This window comes from Amphiura filiformis, chromosome 20, assembly GCF_039555335.1.
Source record: "Amphiura filiformis chromosome 20, Afil_fr2py, whole genome shotgun sequence".
Taxonomy (NCBI): Eukaryota; Metazoa; Echinodermata; class Ophiuroidea; order Amphilepidida; family Amphiuridae; genus Amphiura; species Amphiura filiformis.
Window position 1 is genome coordinate 38,785,513 of NC_092647.1, and position 16,744 is coordinate 38,802,256.

Sequence of the window (16,744 nt, forward strand, 5' to 3'; positions counted from 1 at the left end):
GAAAAGTGTTAGCACAGCTTTAGACCCAACGTGATTTACACTTTTCAAATTCAGTTTAAAACCCCAAATACAAGAATACAAGAATCTAAGCAAATTGAACAGACAGTAATATAAATTCAAGCTAAAATTCTTTGCATACATTTATATCAATTACAATGTTCTTACAATCAATCATGGTAAGAATAATTATGACCACTCAATTAAACAAGTGTGCACTTTTTGTAAGTGTTTATTACTATCATGGTCCATTTGGCTTCCTCTAGACAGGAGAGCGCCATCACACACACAGTCCAAGGCAGTGCATTCGCAGTGCGCAAAATGACTGCACCATATACACCGCCTTTGATTGAGCTGGTATCACAAACAGACGCTACTGCAGTTACGAGAAAGCCAAATAGACTATAGATAGATTAATTACAATAGGTGTAAAAAATCAAGATAAATTTCATGAAAATATTTTAAGGTGGCCCTATTGGCTAATGCAAAAATTTAGATTTTCTTTCAATTTAAATATGTTAAAGCTCTTGCCTTCTAGATTATAAAACTAAACATTTTGTTTCAATCGGACATTTGGTTCTTGAGATATGGCATTGTCAAAATGGCGCGAAACAAAGAAATTGGCAACAACTTTTTTATTTTCTATATTTTTGACAAGTCCAGTTGCCAGATAATTTTCTAATTATATATGCATGAATAATGCAAAGTAAAGTTTCCACATACAATTAAAAGAGCTATGATACTGAGGCATGGTACATGGGTAGTACACACAAGATACTATAAAATTATGGTTGCGTTTGGCAAATTTCCATTTGCATAATTAATTAGGGCCAGTTGATTAAGGCCATAATTAATTATGCAAATGGAAATTTGCCAAACGCATTCATAGGTTTGTTGCATTTCATGTGTACTACCCATGTACCAAGTTTCAGTCCCACACCTCTTCTAAGTGTATCTGGAAACTTTACTTTGAATAATTCTTGCATGTTATTATTAGAAAATTACTTGACAACACTGCATGACAAAAATAAAAATAAAAAAGAAAGTAGTTACTAACTTCTTGGTTTTGTGCCATTTTGACAGGTCATATTTTAGTAACCGAATGTCCGATTGAAATAAAATTTTCAGTCTTGTAATGAGGAAAGAATGGACTTTCACATATTTTAATTAGAAAAAAATCTATATCCAATAGCGCTACCTTAATGCTACATTGGTCCACATTTTGTGACACTTTTCAACCTTCTGAGCACTACCTGCCGATCTAACATTGCCTCTGATTGGCCAATTACACGATAGCAATCAGAATGGAGCTTTGCAAATAATTCACACCAATTTTTTTGTGTGGTGAAATTATTGTAACAATGTTGCTGAATGGTCCAATTGATAATGAAAACTTCTTTTTGGCCAATCGGCAAGTAGTTCACATGGGATTAAGACTTCAGCCCATTAAGAATAGGTAATGCCAAATAGCAGGGAATGCTTGATGTTGAAGTCAGCCTTGGGTCATCAGTCTTGCTGACTGGCCAAAAGAACATTTTATGGGCCAATATCAACAAGCATCATGGGGGGGGGGGGCATTGTTGACATATGGTGCCTTCGCGAAAGAAAGAAAGTCCTACTATAACATGTATAAAGACCTATCTTTTGAGATGGTTTGTATGTTTGAAGGTGCAAAATTAACAATAAGGTGCCCGGTTTTATCGTCACGTTCATCAACTCACATCATCGCGACACTTGTAAACAAACCATAATCAAGTTTGATTGACAGATGACGTCACAGGCAAACTAGCCTTTTTATCTCTGTCTTCCAGTATAGTAGCTATTACTGCTACTCCCGAAGTTGTCTTACCATTGACTATTTGTATAATCGTTGTTCCCAATTTCACAGAAAAAGGCCATTTTAAAGCATGGCTACTATATTTAAAAAATAGGGGCGTTTCTGATGATGGTGTCCTCGAAATTCAAGAATAGGGCATTTTATCCATTGGAGTGTTTATACATGTACTGGAACTCATCTTGGTCGATTACAGGGACAACAGAGTCCTTCTTAGACAATAAAATTAATCCAAAAATGTGTTTTTGTTGTGTTCTTGAAATGTTAACAAAGGGATGCTTTAACAAAAGTGTCCTTAACTCTCGGGGGTAATTTTTATGGCTAATTTGTCCCTGGTTTTGTGCAAAATAGGGTACAAAATCATTGCTGTAAATGTCCTTGAAAGCATGCAAAATAGGGGTTCATTTTTGACTACGGGAACGATCATGCATTACACCTTTGAATGGCAAGTGACAACACCAGGCTGATTGTCTGAAACATGGCAAATTTAAACCAACAAAGCTTTGTCAAATCTGAAAGTGGCGACACATTCAGTGTCTCTTACACCATATACATTCTGCATCCGACTCATCATGTAAGTATCGGTCATTTGGTTTAAAGCTTCTGGAACTATATCGTCCATCTTAAAATAGCCATGAAGTCTTACCTCATACACAACTTGGTCAATACAAAACAAGCCCTTATCTTTAAAATTGCTTGGAATAGCATCTTGCCCCTGTCTTTGATCGTTACCACTTGTACAAAACCTGTTGTTGTGATCAATGATCACCTCATGGACGACAAAACCAGCATCTTCATCACCGGCAACTCGGTAGCATCTTCCATTCTGGACAACCAAACCTGAGGTAAACACACACCCGTTTGTGTCATGTTCAAAAGTATCAAGAACATGCCATGTATTGACGGTGGGATTGTACATCATCAGCTTGAAACGATTATTAATATAAGCATAGTCTATATCTTGATCGCCATACACAAGAATTTTATCTTCGTGAACAACAGCAGACTTTGAACATACTGGATGAGGCATGGGTGCAATTTCATGCCATCTGTCTTCGTCAATGATGTACACCTCACACTTTTTGATACAAACGCCTCTGCACACCCCACCAATGGCATATATGTGTCTATTACCAAGTGATACCAAAGAACACATTTCCCGTCTCTGTGTCATGGCGGCTAGGGGTGTCCACTTCTTGTTTACTACGTCTAATGATAGAAATTGAGGGTGCCGCAAACGCCTTGTGCCTTGCTGTGTACCACGTGCTACGTACAGTTGAGCATTATTAACAACCACACAATTATCAGAGCTGTCAGAGAAGTCCTTTTTTGGTAGTGCTGGAAGTTTGGTCATTATTTTCCAACCTACATCAAAGAATCTCAAACTACCATCTTCTACACTAATAATTGCCTAAAAAAAAAGAGAGCGATAATAATAATAGCCTTGCTTTAGTTACAAGAAAACTAAATGTGGCCATTCTTCAAAATATTGTTATCATGTAGGACAGTCCTGTATTCCTTATTTATAAATTCACCATGGGGTACATGAGTGCAGCCATTACACAAATCATTGTATCAGCAAAATATACCTAGATAAGCATTCACTCCATACAAATGAATAGGAAAACAAGATGTCGGTATTCATGAATTTTCACAAAAATGACTACTTCAAAAATCTGAAGATAGGGGATCCTGTAAGTTACATATGACTAACTGATTTTAGGGAAAAGCATTTAAAATGTTATCGAGCACCATTCATTTTATAATGGTTTTTATTTGGTAAAACACACCAAATTTTGAGCGACAAGTTGCTGAAGTCAACTGCCTTACCATTGAAAAGTACAGGAAGACTACCATCTGTGCTAGAGGCAAACTCTCCAGACATACTGACGCCCAGCCATAAAGGCAACCTCTAGTTCTCTTGATCAAGAATTTATAAATTCGTATTTATAAATAAGGAATACAGGACTGATAAAGAAAATGGTTGGCATTTTTGAACTACTATAATGCGATCAAGCAAAATCAGTCGGAACTCGGAAATATTAAATTTTCAGTTTCTTATAGGATAGTAAAAAAACATTTACAAAGCTGCATTTTGCAGAAAACCGCACTGAAATTGAACAACCAGTTCCAAAGATTTGAGCAATTTTAATTGCAAAGTCTTTAAAAAGACTTTGCAAAACAATCAAGAGGAAATATTTCCTTTGTTTGGCTATATCTCAAAATCAATATTTCCGTGTTTCGACTGAATTTGCTTGATCGCATCACATATTATGATAGAACTTGGGAAAATGGCAATGCGTGAGTCCATTTATCGCTAAAAAACTGACATTGTCGGTCGGAATTAACAAAAATAGGGTTCTTCGTGAATTTTTAATTCAACTTAAAAGGAGCACGATTCTATAAAATATGTGTTAATATTCAGACAACAAACTACCGATTACTATGAAGTAATTGATCATTTTAATGTTATAATGGCCAGATGATGGTGGATGCGATATCGCTATTTTTGGCGTCGCCATTGGATTAACACATAATCATGAAATCTTCACAAACAATTCTAAATTTGTTATGTGGTGTCAAAGCAAAATTATCTTACTCTAAAACCGTTGGGGTTCTGCAAAGTACCCCACTGCAAGTATGTTAATTGTCCATTTATAATCGCTAACCGTGTATTGTGAATGGGGCTGTCAGCCCTGTATCTTCGCCAGCCTCGTACGTCCGAATTGCGTGTCCTATGCCACCTGATAATGGCCACTTTTCCAATAGCGCCCCCTGGAAATACCACCATGTCAGATGAAATCAAGCATGTTGGATGGAATAAAAATGATGACCTTTTGAACTCATTTCGGAATTTTATATTATTTTGGTGCTGTTTTCAAGTACTGGGGACAAGCTATCAGTATTGATATAAAAATAATTGATTTTGTGCCTGTGCAGTTTGACAGTTGGCGTAGTAAATAGGAAGTTAAATCTCATAAAATGGATATTTAGGACATAATTTATTCTATTATTGTATCGTATGTTGTTAATTTCATTTTATGAATGATCTTTTTCCATTTGGGCAGGCCCGTATGCAGGATTTTTTTTGGGGGTGCTGATTTTGAAAAAGTGGACTTTTTCCAAAGGGGGGGGGGGGCGATTTGGGGAAAATGGACTTTTCCCCAAAAATTTGGACCTTTTTTGACCAAAAAACCATTAAAAACCTGATTTTTTTTGCTAGCTACACTCGCAAATTCTTACATTTTTGGACTTTTTGTATACTTTTGCAAATTTGGGAGGTGCGGTCGCACCCCCGCACCCCCTTCCCTGTGTACGGGCCTGCATTTGGGCAAAACAAAATGAACAGTTTGTCCCAAAATTTAAGACTATTTGAGCCCAAAATGTGACATTTGACCAAATCAAAAACTATACACAAGATAGGTCAACCTAGTACTTTTCTAAATCCACATAATGAAAGAAATATGCATTGTATTTAAACCAGATTGGTCTACTTGACCCCTCCATAATTTTGGTTGAATGTAAATTAGGAATTATTCCCCTGACTATTTATTACAGTCCAACTGGCTTCCTCAAGAGAATAATGTCAGTGCATGTACCATAAATGGTGTTTACACCCACGATCAATGGCAATACATAGTTGTGCGAAGTAACTCTGACTGACGTATGATGTCACTCTCTCGAAGGAGAACAAGAAGAAGCCAAACTATAGCGATCTGCATGGGGACGCATTGTGGTAAAAAAATTATGTCAGCCATTACATGTATAGTTCCAAGTTGAGAGAGCTGGCAATGCAAGAACCTGAATCGGGATCTAATCCCCTAAATTTTTATCACATAATGAATATGGAATCAATCGTAAATATGTAGGGGAGTAGATCGGGATTGAGGTTATTGCGCTGGCAACTTACCACCACAATTTCACAACATCATTATAGTGCAATCTTAAAGTGCAGCAGAAAATAAAATTGTAAATTTATTCCTTTCGTCGGAAAATTTTACAGGATACACGATAAGCAATGCATGTAGGATGATATTTTTGGTGAGTATAGTTTTTCATTTCATTACAAATGTGGAAAATATAAGGCAAAATATCCAAATCCAAATATTGACAATTTTGGCTTTTGTGTGTAATGAATAGGGAAAAATTGTGATTCTTGTGACTTGCAGTTCTCAGTGAGTACTTGTAAACATGATTAAATCAAATTATTGACTGATATATGAATAATCAATAAAATAAATATTCATTAGGCTTTCAAATCGAACCATATTTAACAACTATTCTTTTGATCCAGAAAATAAACTTTGCATCTTCGTTAGCTTAATCAGTGCTAATTAATATATTTTTTGGTTGAGGTCCAATTGTAATTCTTTTGGTGTCAAATTCAAGGAAACATTCCAGGTTTAAAATAAGTGTGTATTTGATAAAAATGACAATTTGATAAAAAAGGAAATGTATTTTCTAATAGGGAACAGCTCAAAATTTACGATACAGTGAAACATCTCCAATTTATGACACACCAGTTCATGACACATGGCCTTTTGTGTATATATTTCCTTTGCATAAAAATGATAGAAACATGATAAATGGGTGAGCAATTCATGTTTCAAAGTTTCTACAATTCCTTATACTTACAGTAACTGTTGATCTGGTTTCAAATAAAGCAGGGTGGGACATGCTCAGTGGAGGGTCATTTGGCTTCTTGGAATCAAGTAGTTGCATCACTCTGATAACCATCTGCGGGCATTCTGGGATGGTATTTAGCTCCGGCATCTGTAGGAAGGTCATATTCAGGTGGAACACTGGAACTGCTCCAAGACGCATTGCTTTAAGAAGACAGGGTGCAAACTCCTTGCGACCTTCCCAGTCATGCTTGAGCCATGCAACTATGATGTCAAACACCTTTAAAGGGAAAATGAATTGGTCAAGCAATCCAATCAGTCAATCAAATCAATATAATCAATCAGCCAATCTATCAATCTAGTACAATGACCATAAATTATACAGAGATGCAAATAGCTTGTGAAAAAAATCTGAACTTAAGTCGCCAGCGTAGGGAGCGTGTAATGGCCGGGGGTCCAGAGGCATGCTTAAGCCAAGGGTCCCTGGACGTTTGAAACAGTTTTAATACCTTGAAAGTCCATCTGAAGTTCAGTATTACAAGGTATGGCATACAAGTCTATTTACACCAATGGGAGCTCCCATTTGAAAAAAAAATTGTTAAGTTTTTTTTTGTAGAAAATTTGAAAAAAAAAATCACATTTTTTTGTTGGAAATGTAAAAGAATCAGAATTCTGATAAAAATCAGAAGATTGGCATCTCTGCATATTGGGATCTGCACAAACATGGGTCGTTTTTCTAGGCCACTTTTACACGGGGTCGCATGTCACAAATAGGTCACCCAAAAATGGAGGAGCCGTAACATGAAAATGCTTTCTTCACACTTCAAGTTTGGTTTATTCTAAAAGTATAGTACCTATTGTGGAAAGTTTGGTGTCATTTTGTAGATAATTATGTTCTTTGTCAAATACAAAAAACCCCAAGTCAATTGGACAACTACTTTGAGATTTATACTTCAATATGTAAGACGTGTCAATGGGGGAGCCGGGGCGGGGGAGCCCCATAGGGTTGTACACAAAATTGTGAAAATATGGCAAACCTCAAACCTTTGTATCTTAAAAAGTACAACTAGCATGGACCACAAATTGCACATATATCATCCTGGATTGTAGATCTACCTCATAGTAGATCAACTGTAACAAAAGATGTAACTAATTAATTGCCTAATTAAATGCTAATTAAGACAGTTTTTCCTAATGTTGCTGTACAAAGTGTACACGTAATGCTCTGTCATTTCTAAATGGCCCATCTTTGGCCCGAGTCATCCTGCTTATTCAAAAGTACACATATTTTAAAGGAAATTTGATGAGGAATTCAATTATGCTATTAGTTTTAGTGCCAGAAATGGAGGAAAACAGTTTTGATTGATAAATGTCATAAAAATTGTAAAATTATTTTACAATTTTTGACCACCCTGTATGTTTAACACAAGGGATACCAAACTCTTTCTTCCTAATTTGTTTGAAGGGCCCATGAAATGTCTTTCTGAATCCATATTTATTTTGAGCTACATAGCTTTCAGAAAAGAAAAATATGGGGTTCACTGTGACAAGAAAGATGCTAATTTTGTTGATGTTTCACCCTGTATATTTCTTACCCACCCTGTATTATAATGTTATATTTTGTTGATTTGGCATCCTTGTAATATAAGCTTTCCAGAAATATATACTTATAATGGTCTAAAATGTATTTATTAAAAGTTGTGTTGAAGTGAATCACAATTGGTGATATTTTCCTCATTTTACATTATGTTACACAAAAGATGACCAATTCATGACATGCGACCATGGATGGATCATCTTTTCAAAACTCGGAAAATAGCAAATTTTACCTTATTGTAGGCAAATTGTTTTGAAATTAGTCAAAAATGACCTTTCTACTCTATTGCTGACTTTTCCTGATGGGCAATTCTGCAGAATGCAGTGCGGCATCCAACTACTGTCGTGTGTTTATGATGTGTTTGCATTTATGAGAAGAAAAGGCCTGTACCTACAAGATGGCGTACATATGTGATGTCACAATGATTACCGGTACCTCTATTACACACACAGTAAGTTACATTTCACTAAATGAGTTTGGGAGAATAAATTTTCATTCACACAAAGTTGAACGAAATTGCATTCTTGCTATATCCTGAAAATATAATGATTTTAAGTGATATTGTACCTTTTTCTCATCCATAACGTTAAAGTCCTTGTGATTCAATGTCTCCACAATCAATTCACTGGTCATGCATTGGAGAAACTCTTCTGACCCTTCAAAATTCTGAGCCAGGTACTGCTTACATCTGGTCTTCAACTTGCCAAGCCCAAACACATCACTGTCAGAAATCATCTGTAGAACATCCTTCATTTTAAATTGACGGAAGATTCGCAGTAACACCTCTTCACACCTGACGACAATTAAATTGTACTGCAGATAGTGAGCCATTTTTAAGACGTCTATAACAGCAGTGGCTTCATCGGAAGGAACATCAAGTTTGCCCGAGTAAGAGAAATCAAGCAGAATCTGGAAGGCCTCTGGTTTGCCTGTGATACTAACTTCGGATGCATGACTTTCTTGAAATCCTGATGTAAACATGGTGTAGAAGAAGTCACTGCTTGAGGCAAGGACTGCTTTGTGAGCTTCAAATGATGCGTCGCCAACCTTTATAGTGATGTCACACAAGGTTCTGTTTTGTTGAAGTTTGTGAAGCCCCTCACATACTTTCTGAACATGATCTAATAAACGTTGATTTTCAGTATCCATGTTGTTCATGCTATGTTCTGCATTTGCCATCTTGTCACCTGTAAGTTATTAACAAAGTGATAAAGTGCACTTTAAATCTAGTAAAAAGGTAAACAACTGAAAACTGAATAAAATGTGTAATTGAGCTGTGAATAGCCTGTGATGTCACTTTGGGCACATGCCATTTTCTAGCACATGTTTGACATGATTGCAGCAAGGAGGAAAAAAGACAGTGTTGGATCTAATTTGCAACCTGCATGGGCTTTACAAGGAAGTCATTTTAGGGCTACAATGAAATGAAAAAAAAAAGGACCATTTCCTAACCAGGGTTAGCGCTGGATCAAAATTGGGTCCGTTGAACCCCTTTACCCCTCATTTTCACAAATTTTGAGGTCCGGGGTCATTTTCGGAGTCCAGCAGGACAGAGGTAGGACCGGAATTTTTTACTGAATAGCGTATTATTTTGGTTTGGTTGTTGATTCCTCTTTGCTTGACCGTGTTTGGCAGTGTTGGATTTGCAGCAATTTTTTAGTAGCAAAAAGTGCATTCCTGTAAAATTTAATTTGTGCAGCAATTCCCAAATTTTAGTACATAGTATTTTCTGATGGTAAACAGCATGGCAAATAAGCAAAAATGACCACGGGCCATTTGGACCCTTGTTTTTAAATCTTTGGGGGCCCTCACAAACTTTTGCGGGCCCAAATAAATTGACTTTAGTTTCTAAATTCTAAACTTAAATTTACAAATTCAAAATATATAATTTAAATATTTTCATAAAAGGATATTTAAATTTACCAAAATAAAGTTGGGAGTAGTAATTTCCCACTTAAGAAACTCACAGTTGACGTAAAATATTAAAGGGCAGTGCCGTCAGCAAGAGTATAATAATAGTAAAAGTAGGCCTGTACATGTTGATGACATCAGCATTGTGTGATTTAAAAATGATGGACATCAGCCAGGGAAAATCCAGGAAAATTGTGTTTCAGGAACTTTCAGATCCTTCAAATTTCAGCAAAGAGTAAGCTGAAACTATGGCCAATATTTTATTTTGGTGGTGAAAATACATCAAAAAATCATGGGTCTTATTCCGTAAAATAGATGAGCATTGAGCCATTCCATTTTTACAGGGGGGAGATGTTCAAGGTATAAAAAGTGTGTCAAATAAATATAGTTTTGGCTAGCCCAAGTGGACATTTTAGTGCAAATAATATTCTTAATATTAGTTTTATTAGTATAATTTCTTTGTCTATTTGGATCCCTGTATACACAAACAAAATCCTTTACTCTATTTTGGAAATACTGGTTCACCCCCATAGTTGGACCTTACTATTGGGGGATCAAAAAAATTTGAGGGCCGATTGTTCGATCGTGCCGTGTCAAACAATCACGCCAGCACTGCGTGCATCGGAACTTTCAGAGATCACCAGTCGCGGCAAAATATGTTGACACAAAGGCACATTAGAAATCAGCTATTCATATTCATTAGGGCGGAGTTATTACTGTGATGACTGTGGCTATATTGAGCATACAAATACTAGCCATTTATAGGTTAATGAACGTGTATTACTTGTTGGGAGAGAAATTAGACAAAATAATGCATGCGCGCTGATGTTCATACTGAAGTCACTTAATTTAGGAATACAGAGAACATATTCCTAAACCATGTGACTTGGTGATGATTTGAAGTGACCTCCACTTGAGATATTTATTCCTAGCTATTATGTGAAATGAGACACATGTAGCAGCCGACAATTGCATCGTTTTGATATGGATGTACACATATGTAAGTTCAAACGCATGCTTCATGCACTGCAAGATACCATTAACATGAGTAGGCCTAAAAATGTTGGAAATCCCATTCTTCCATACCAGAAGTTCAGTTTTCCTCGCTTGTCTTAAATTAAGTAAAACGAGCGGGAGGCCCGGCGCCCGCTAGTTAAGTATAATATATTATTATTATTTGTGGTCATGAGGTATTTCGGGGGAAAAATTGTGCGAAAAATAGGAGTAGGATCCTAAAATGGAGTATTTTTGGGGAAGATGCTAACAAATGGGACCTTTCGAGGGAAGACCCCTGCTCCCCCCCAATGAGTTTCTGGGCCATACTCTAAAACTGTCCTTTTGCGTGAAAACAAGAAGGACAGGTCTTTGAATGTGAGTAAAGGAGCGCATTACTAATAATATTTTTGCAAAGGATAACCAAATTTAAATTTGACCGAAATCGTATTTTAATAGGTCTGGTTCTGGTTGATTAGATGTGGTGTGGTAGGTCGTTCCAGTGCTTTACGGTCCAAGGAAAGAAGCTGTCGGAGTAGATGGTCGTTCTAGTTCTCGGTCGTTGAAATGAAGCAGGATGGGAGCGTTTTAGTTAGGTCGGGTCAGGTGGGGTTCCCAATCAACATCCACTAGTCCACCGTTGATTTTGTACATCATAGCAAGTCTAACGATGATACGTCTGGTCTCAAGATCAGTCCAATTCAGGGATGAAATCATAGCTGACACGCTGGACTCGCGTGAGTAGTCGTTGAGACACATCCTTGCAGCTGATCGTTGAACCAGGTCCCGATATATAGGCCTACGTCACAAGTTCAAAACACGGCCTGTAATTCTCAGGGTCTTAATGAGAGCATATACTACTTGACCCGGAACTTGTCAAGCAATCATCGTACATCAGTGTGTAAGGCATGCGGCCATGCGCGGGGCTTGGGACTTGTCAAGCAAGGTACGGCACGCTCAGTGTACGTGTCAAGTTCTGGCACTTTTGCGTGCTTTGTCGTCATACCATTGATTGACCACATGTCACACCCGGCGTTTTCGTGTAAGTGGCAGCTAATATCCGCCACTAACACGCGGTGCAAAAAAGGGGGCGAAAGTCACAATATCTCTAAGCTGCTGCTGGCGTTTGTTTTGCTAGTTGTGCGCATTAATTTTGTCTTTGAAAAATTTGCCAAACATTTTTTTCCTTTTGAATAATGTTCCCGCACAGCTTTTTTTGACGCTATAGGCTGGGACCATAGGTATCTCCTCCAATACCTATGCCTAGACATACCCGGGCAGGACCCCACGGCATGCATAGCCTCTTTGAATTTCCGCCTCTTAATTATAAATGATGTCCTCTGCATCACGGTAGCCTATATAATGCACATAATCAATCAATACCTTCCATTGAGTTATCACTGGGGCGAGTTGTCCGCGGGGCCAGTTGTCCAGCGTTGGGGCGAGTTGGTACCTGGGGCGAGTTGTCTGGTTTCCGTAGTACATGTATAGTTACTATTGTCTGTCCAAATAACTTAGACACCCGGTTTTTAGGATATATTTCGAAAAGTTTTTACTTTGGCAAAAAGTCATGAAAGAAAAGTTGCTAAACACGGTCAGACCTAACAGAAATTATTTGTAAAGCGATGAAAAAATATTCTTCCTTGTCTACTTTTATTAAATTTTGACCAATTTACAGCAAGATATCTGGGTCCAGCCGAATTTTCCTAATGGCTTGAAACTTTTGATGGGATAATCTATTTACAGTAAGGGGTGTGACTTTGAACATTGTAATCATGCATATTGGTGCACGGTGGCTCAGTGGTTACAGCCTTGGACTCATAATCTGAGAGCTTGCTTGACGTGCGTGGGTTCGAGTCCCCGTCCCGCCACCGTGTTGCGCCCTTGGGCAAGGCGCTTTGTCACGCTTGCCTCACCCCACCCAGGTGCAATGGGAAGCTGTTAGGGGTAGTCACAGTCGTTGTACTGAATGAACCCTGCGCCATTTGTAGGCAGCAAACGTGGTTCCGACATATTCTAATAACGGCGGAATAAATGTAAAGCGCTTTGAGGCTGTTTACGGCATAAAGCGCTATATATAAATATCTACATTTATTTTTTTATATTTTTTTATCAGTGATGCCACCCTTCTTTCTTTGATCCTTTTACTAATTCACAATAATGGCGGTCTACTCAAATGCATTCAACAAAAGCATGTTTGCAATCTACCACGAGAGGTCGTCTCACACGCATAACAAATATACTACAATCAAATAGGTTGATGACAATATTTGATTGAATAGACTGCAATGTGCCATGATTTCGGTGAAGGACACCGGTTGAAATCCTTTGTTTGGAGCCAATCAATAATTTCAGTTGGTGCATTATAACAAATGATAGGGCAAGTTACTATGCGTCTGGAGTGTATTGTGAATTATACTCCTCATCAATAACATCAGAACATTCATACAATTTGTATTTTCTTGGAATTGGGCCAAGCCAAAAGCATGCACAGAACAAGATTCAAATACCGTGCCGAATTGTTGTAATTGGTTTTACACTAAGAATAAATATGCCAATTAGAAACACTGTCTGCATTTTATGAACTGAATTATATTTTTCATTTTTATAAAATGTTTTTGGGGAGGAGTATAATTAATTTACTATTCATCCATTCACTATCCAAAATCACAATATTACCTACAAATCTGTATAATGAGACCTTCCAAAATAGTGGTACCCAACTGCTACCGGATTATTTTTAAAGTGTTGAGAAAAACCTTCCAATTTCAATAGAATTTCTGGTAAACTCTCACTCAATCATGCTTTGGAAACACAAAAATCCAGTTAGGTCTCAGCGAATGTTAACACTTTTCTTTCATGACTTTCTTTGAAAGTGGATATTTTTTCAAATAAGTAACAAAAACTGGGTGTCTAAGTTAAGGGCGTGTTCACACTATGCCTGTTTTGCCCTGGGTCCCGGGTATAACCCGGGTTAGACCCGGGTTGATTATAAGTGTGAACAGGAAAAAACCTTAAAAAAATCGACCCGGGTCAATATTTTTCAACCTAGGAATGAGCAGGTTAAAACCCGGGTCAAACCCGGGTATGACCCGGGTCAATTGTAGTGTGAACAGAAATTCACTGTTTGACCCGCATTACTAGAAGTATAAACACAACCATTATCATTCCCTTTCTATTGTTTCTGTCTGCACTGGGAAAAGAATGATTCGGTTCTTTGGCAATAAAAGCAAACAAATTACTAGTATTATCGAATCAAGAAGTAATTATTTTTGTGAGTTTTTAACCCAAAACAGCTACAAGAAGTAACTAGATAAGATTACATGAGGTGGAATTAGAAAATAAAATATAAAAAATGAGCATAATTAGGCCGGGAGCCTGTTATTATACCGGTAATAGTCAATGACAGAATATGTACACGCCTGCATTTTTCCAGTAGGCTTTAGCCAAAATAATCAACCCGGGTCAATTTTCTTCATGAGAGTGGTTATAGTGTGAACAGAATTTTTTTCAACCCGGGACCCGGGTACAACCCGGATTAACTCGGGTCCCGGTTAAATAATTTATATGTGAACATGACCTTAATTGGACAGACAACTCCATATTTAACATTATATAGAAATTTACATCGCATGTCTTTAGTTTAAGGGTCAGAAATTCGGAGAGAATCCGAGAATCTGTTCTCGCAAAGATTCTCGTCAACAAAATTACAAGAATCTAAATGGACTCTCGTAAATATTTCAGTTTTATCAGACGAAGTTACATGGCGAGAATCCATGGATTCTTGCAAAATTCCACTGGGAGAATCCAAAAGGATTTTTTCTCGCACTTGGTTTAGACTCACTCGCCAATCCTACGATACATAACATACCTAAGGACTGGCTCACACCATTTTGTCTGTCTATGGAAAATACACACTACGGTTTGCGCAGGTCAGATATTTGAAAAATTTCATCAAAGGTATATAAAATTAATACCGTACCCACCTTATTGTGCTTGCTAATTTAAGACTTGGTTGAAACAAAATTAAGGATCGAATGCATTTTAGTGTCCAAAAAGCGGGCCAAAAAGGCAAAATTCTGCCGAATTCTCCACCCTTGCGAAGGGTGCAAAATTGGAATCGGGAATAAAAAATATCCGATCTTTGCAATCAAAAACACAAAATTACAACTTTGGACGTACTATTGGCAAAAGACATTATTGCCAAACAATATAGAATAGAACATTTTATGTCAACTTGTCAAAATATTGAAGAAATTTGCTCCCTAAACTTGTGGCGACTGGGCAAAATAATTCCCATTCAAACGCATGCGAAACCGAAAGTGCACAGTGTTGCCAAAACTTTTCAGCGTCAAGGCGCGGCGCATTGACTCGCCAGGCCGCGGTAAAGGATTCTCAAGTAGCCCAATTTTTAAGCTTCAAAAAGCGCCCAATACCGGATATTTGGGCGGATTTACCCAATTTAGAACATAAAACACCCAATTGGGCGGAAAAGCACTTGACTTTGAAACTTCCGGTACTTACTGGGAAGTTACTGACCAATAAATGGTCACAAAACCCATTGTAATTTCAATTTGGACCTTCAAAGACTCAAAACCTTTATAAATCGGCTAATTTGAAAGGAAAATGCATTAAATTAGTGCCGCGGCCCGAGACTGACAAAAGTAGCCCAATTTTAGACAAGTAGCGGCATGCTTTTTTGAGTAGCGGCAAGTGATCGCCAAGTAGCCCAATTGTGCGCCTAAGGCGCGGCGTTGGCATCACTGAAGTGCATGATGCCATACATAACACAGGCTAACTTGGTTGCGAATTTCTTACCTGATTTTAATTTAATACAGTGTTTACTCACATCATAAAACCTACCTACAGGAACTGTATGTGCTGATTACTGTGCAGAGTGGATTTTGGTTCTGTCAGGACAAGTGAAGGAAGAAAAAAGTAGCAATTTATTAAAGAATTTGCTACCTAAAATTCGATTTCCATGCCCTTCGTTGCGCTAAAATTTTGCGCATGCGCATGCGCCCTAGCCATATCGTTAAATACAGCTTGTCGTCTACTATTAAGGGAGCACACCACTAAATAAATTGCTCCAACGGCATACATTACGGCAAGTTTTCCGAGGCCAGGCCACTTCCATTGTTTTTTTTAATTGTTTTTTTATGGGAAGATGCTACAAAATAGGAAACTTTTGAGGGAAGGTCCTAAAAATCGAGTCTTTTATGGGCGCCGGGCAGATGCTAAAAATTGGGTCTTTATTCAAGGATATTTGTAGACCTACCGTAAAATGGGGTAACTTTGGGCACTTTTCAGAGTTTTTAAACCACTGCTTCTAAACAGAACCAATTATATTTCTAATTAACTCTTTTTTATGACATTAGGGGTCCCATCTACACCTTGAAGTTGAGAAAGATTTTTTAATAATTTTGTAAGGGTGCCCTAGGGGTTAAAATTAACCTGACCAAAGTTACCCCGCATTTGGGGCAACTTTGGTCAGAGTATTAGGCCTACATTTCATGAAGGAAAAAAAAATCAAAAAAAAATTATCTTCGCTGTATATGGGAAAGTTGTTGTTTTTGGTGACATTTGACCCCATGCAAAATTAGTCAAGCACACATCCTTGCTCACAAATATCGATTTTTATTTTTACTGAAAATTTTTTTAAAAAATGCCCATTTTTGGTCAAAAATCCCAATTTTTTCGTAAATTTCGAGGAAATTGGACATGAACGGCTATTATTTCTTCCAAATATATTTCTTAACAAATTGACACCAAATGTGACTAAAAACAATA

The 16,744-nt window shown here is 37.4% G+C and overlaps 1 protein-coding gene across 1 annotated transcript; it reads right to left on the bottom strand.

Annotated features, from left to right (window-relative positions):
• Positions 1-572: 572 nt before the first annotated feature.
• LOC140142871 (kelch-like protein 25) lies at positions 573-15,953 on the bottom strand. Its single transcript, XM_072164892.1, has 4 exons — positions 15,818-15,953; positions 8,618-9,237; positions 6,467-6,733; positions 573-3,242 (listed from the first exon to the last, which is right to left on the bottom strand). The coding sequence occupies exons 2-4, from the start codon at positions 9,227-9,229 to the stop codon at positions 2,319-2,321; spliced, it is 1,803 nt and encodes a 600-aa protein (XP_072020993.1). The 5' UTR covers positions 9,230-9,237; positions 15,818-15,953; the 3' UTR covers positions 573-2,318.
• Positions 15,954-16,744: the final 791 nt, after the last annotated feature.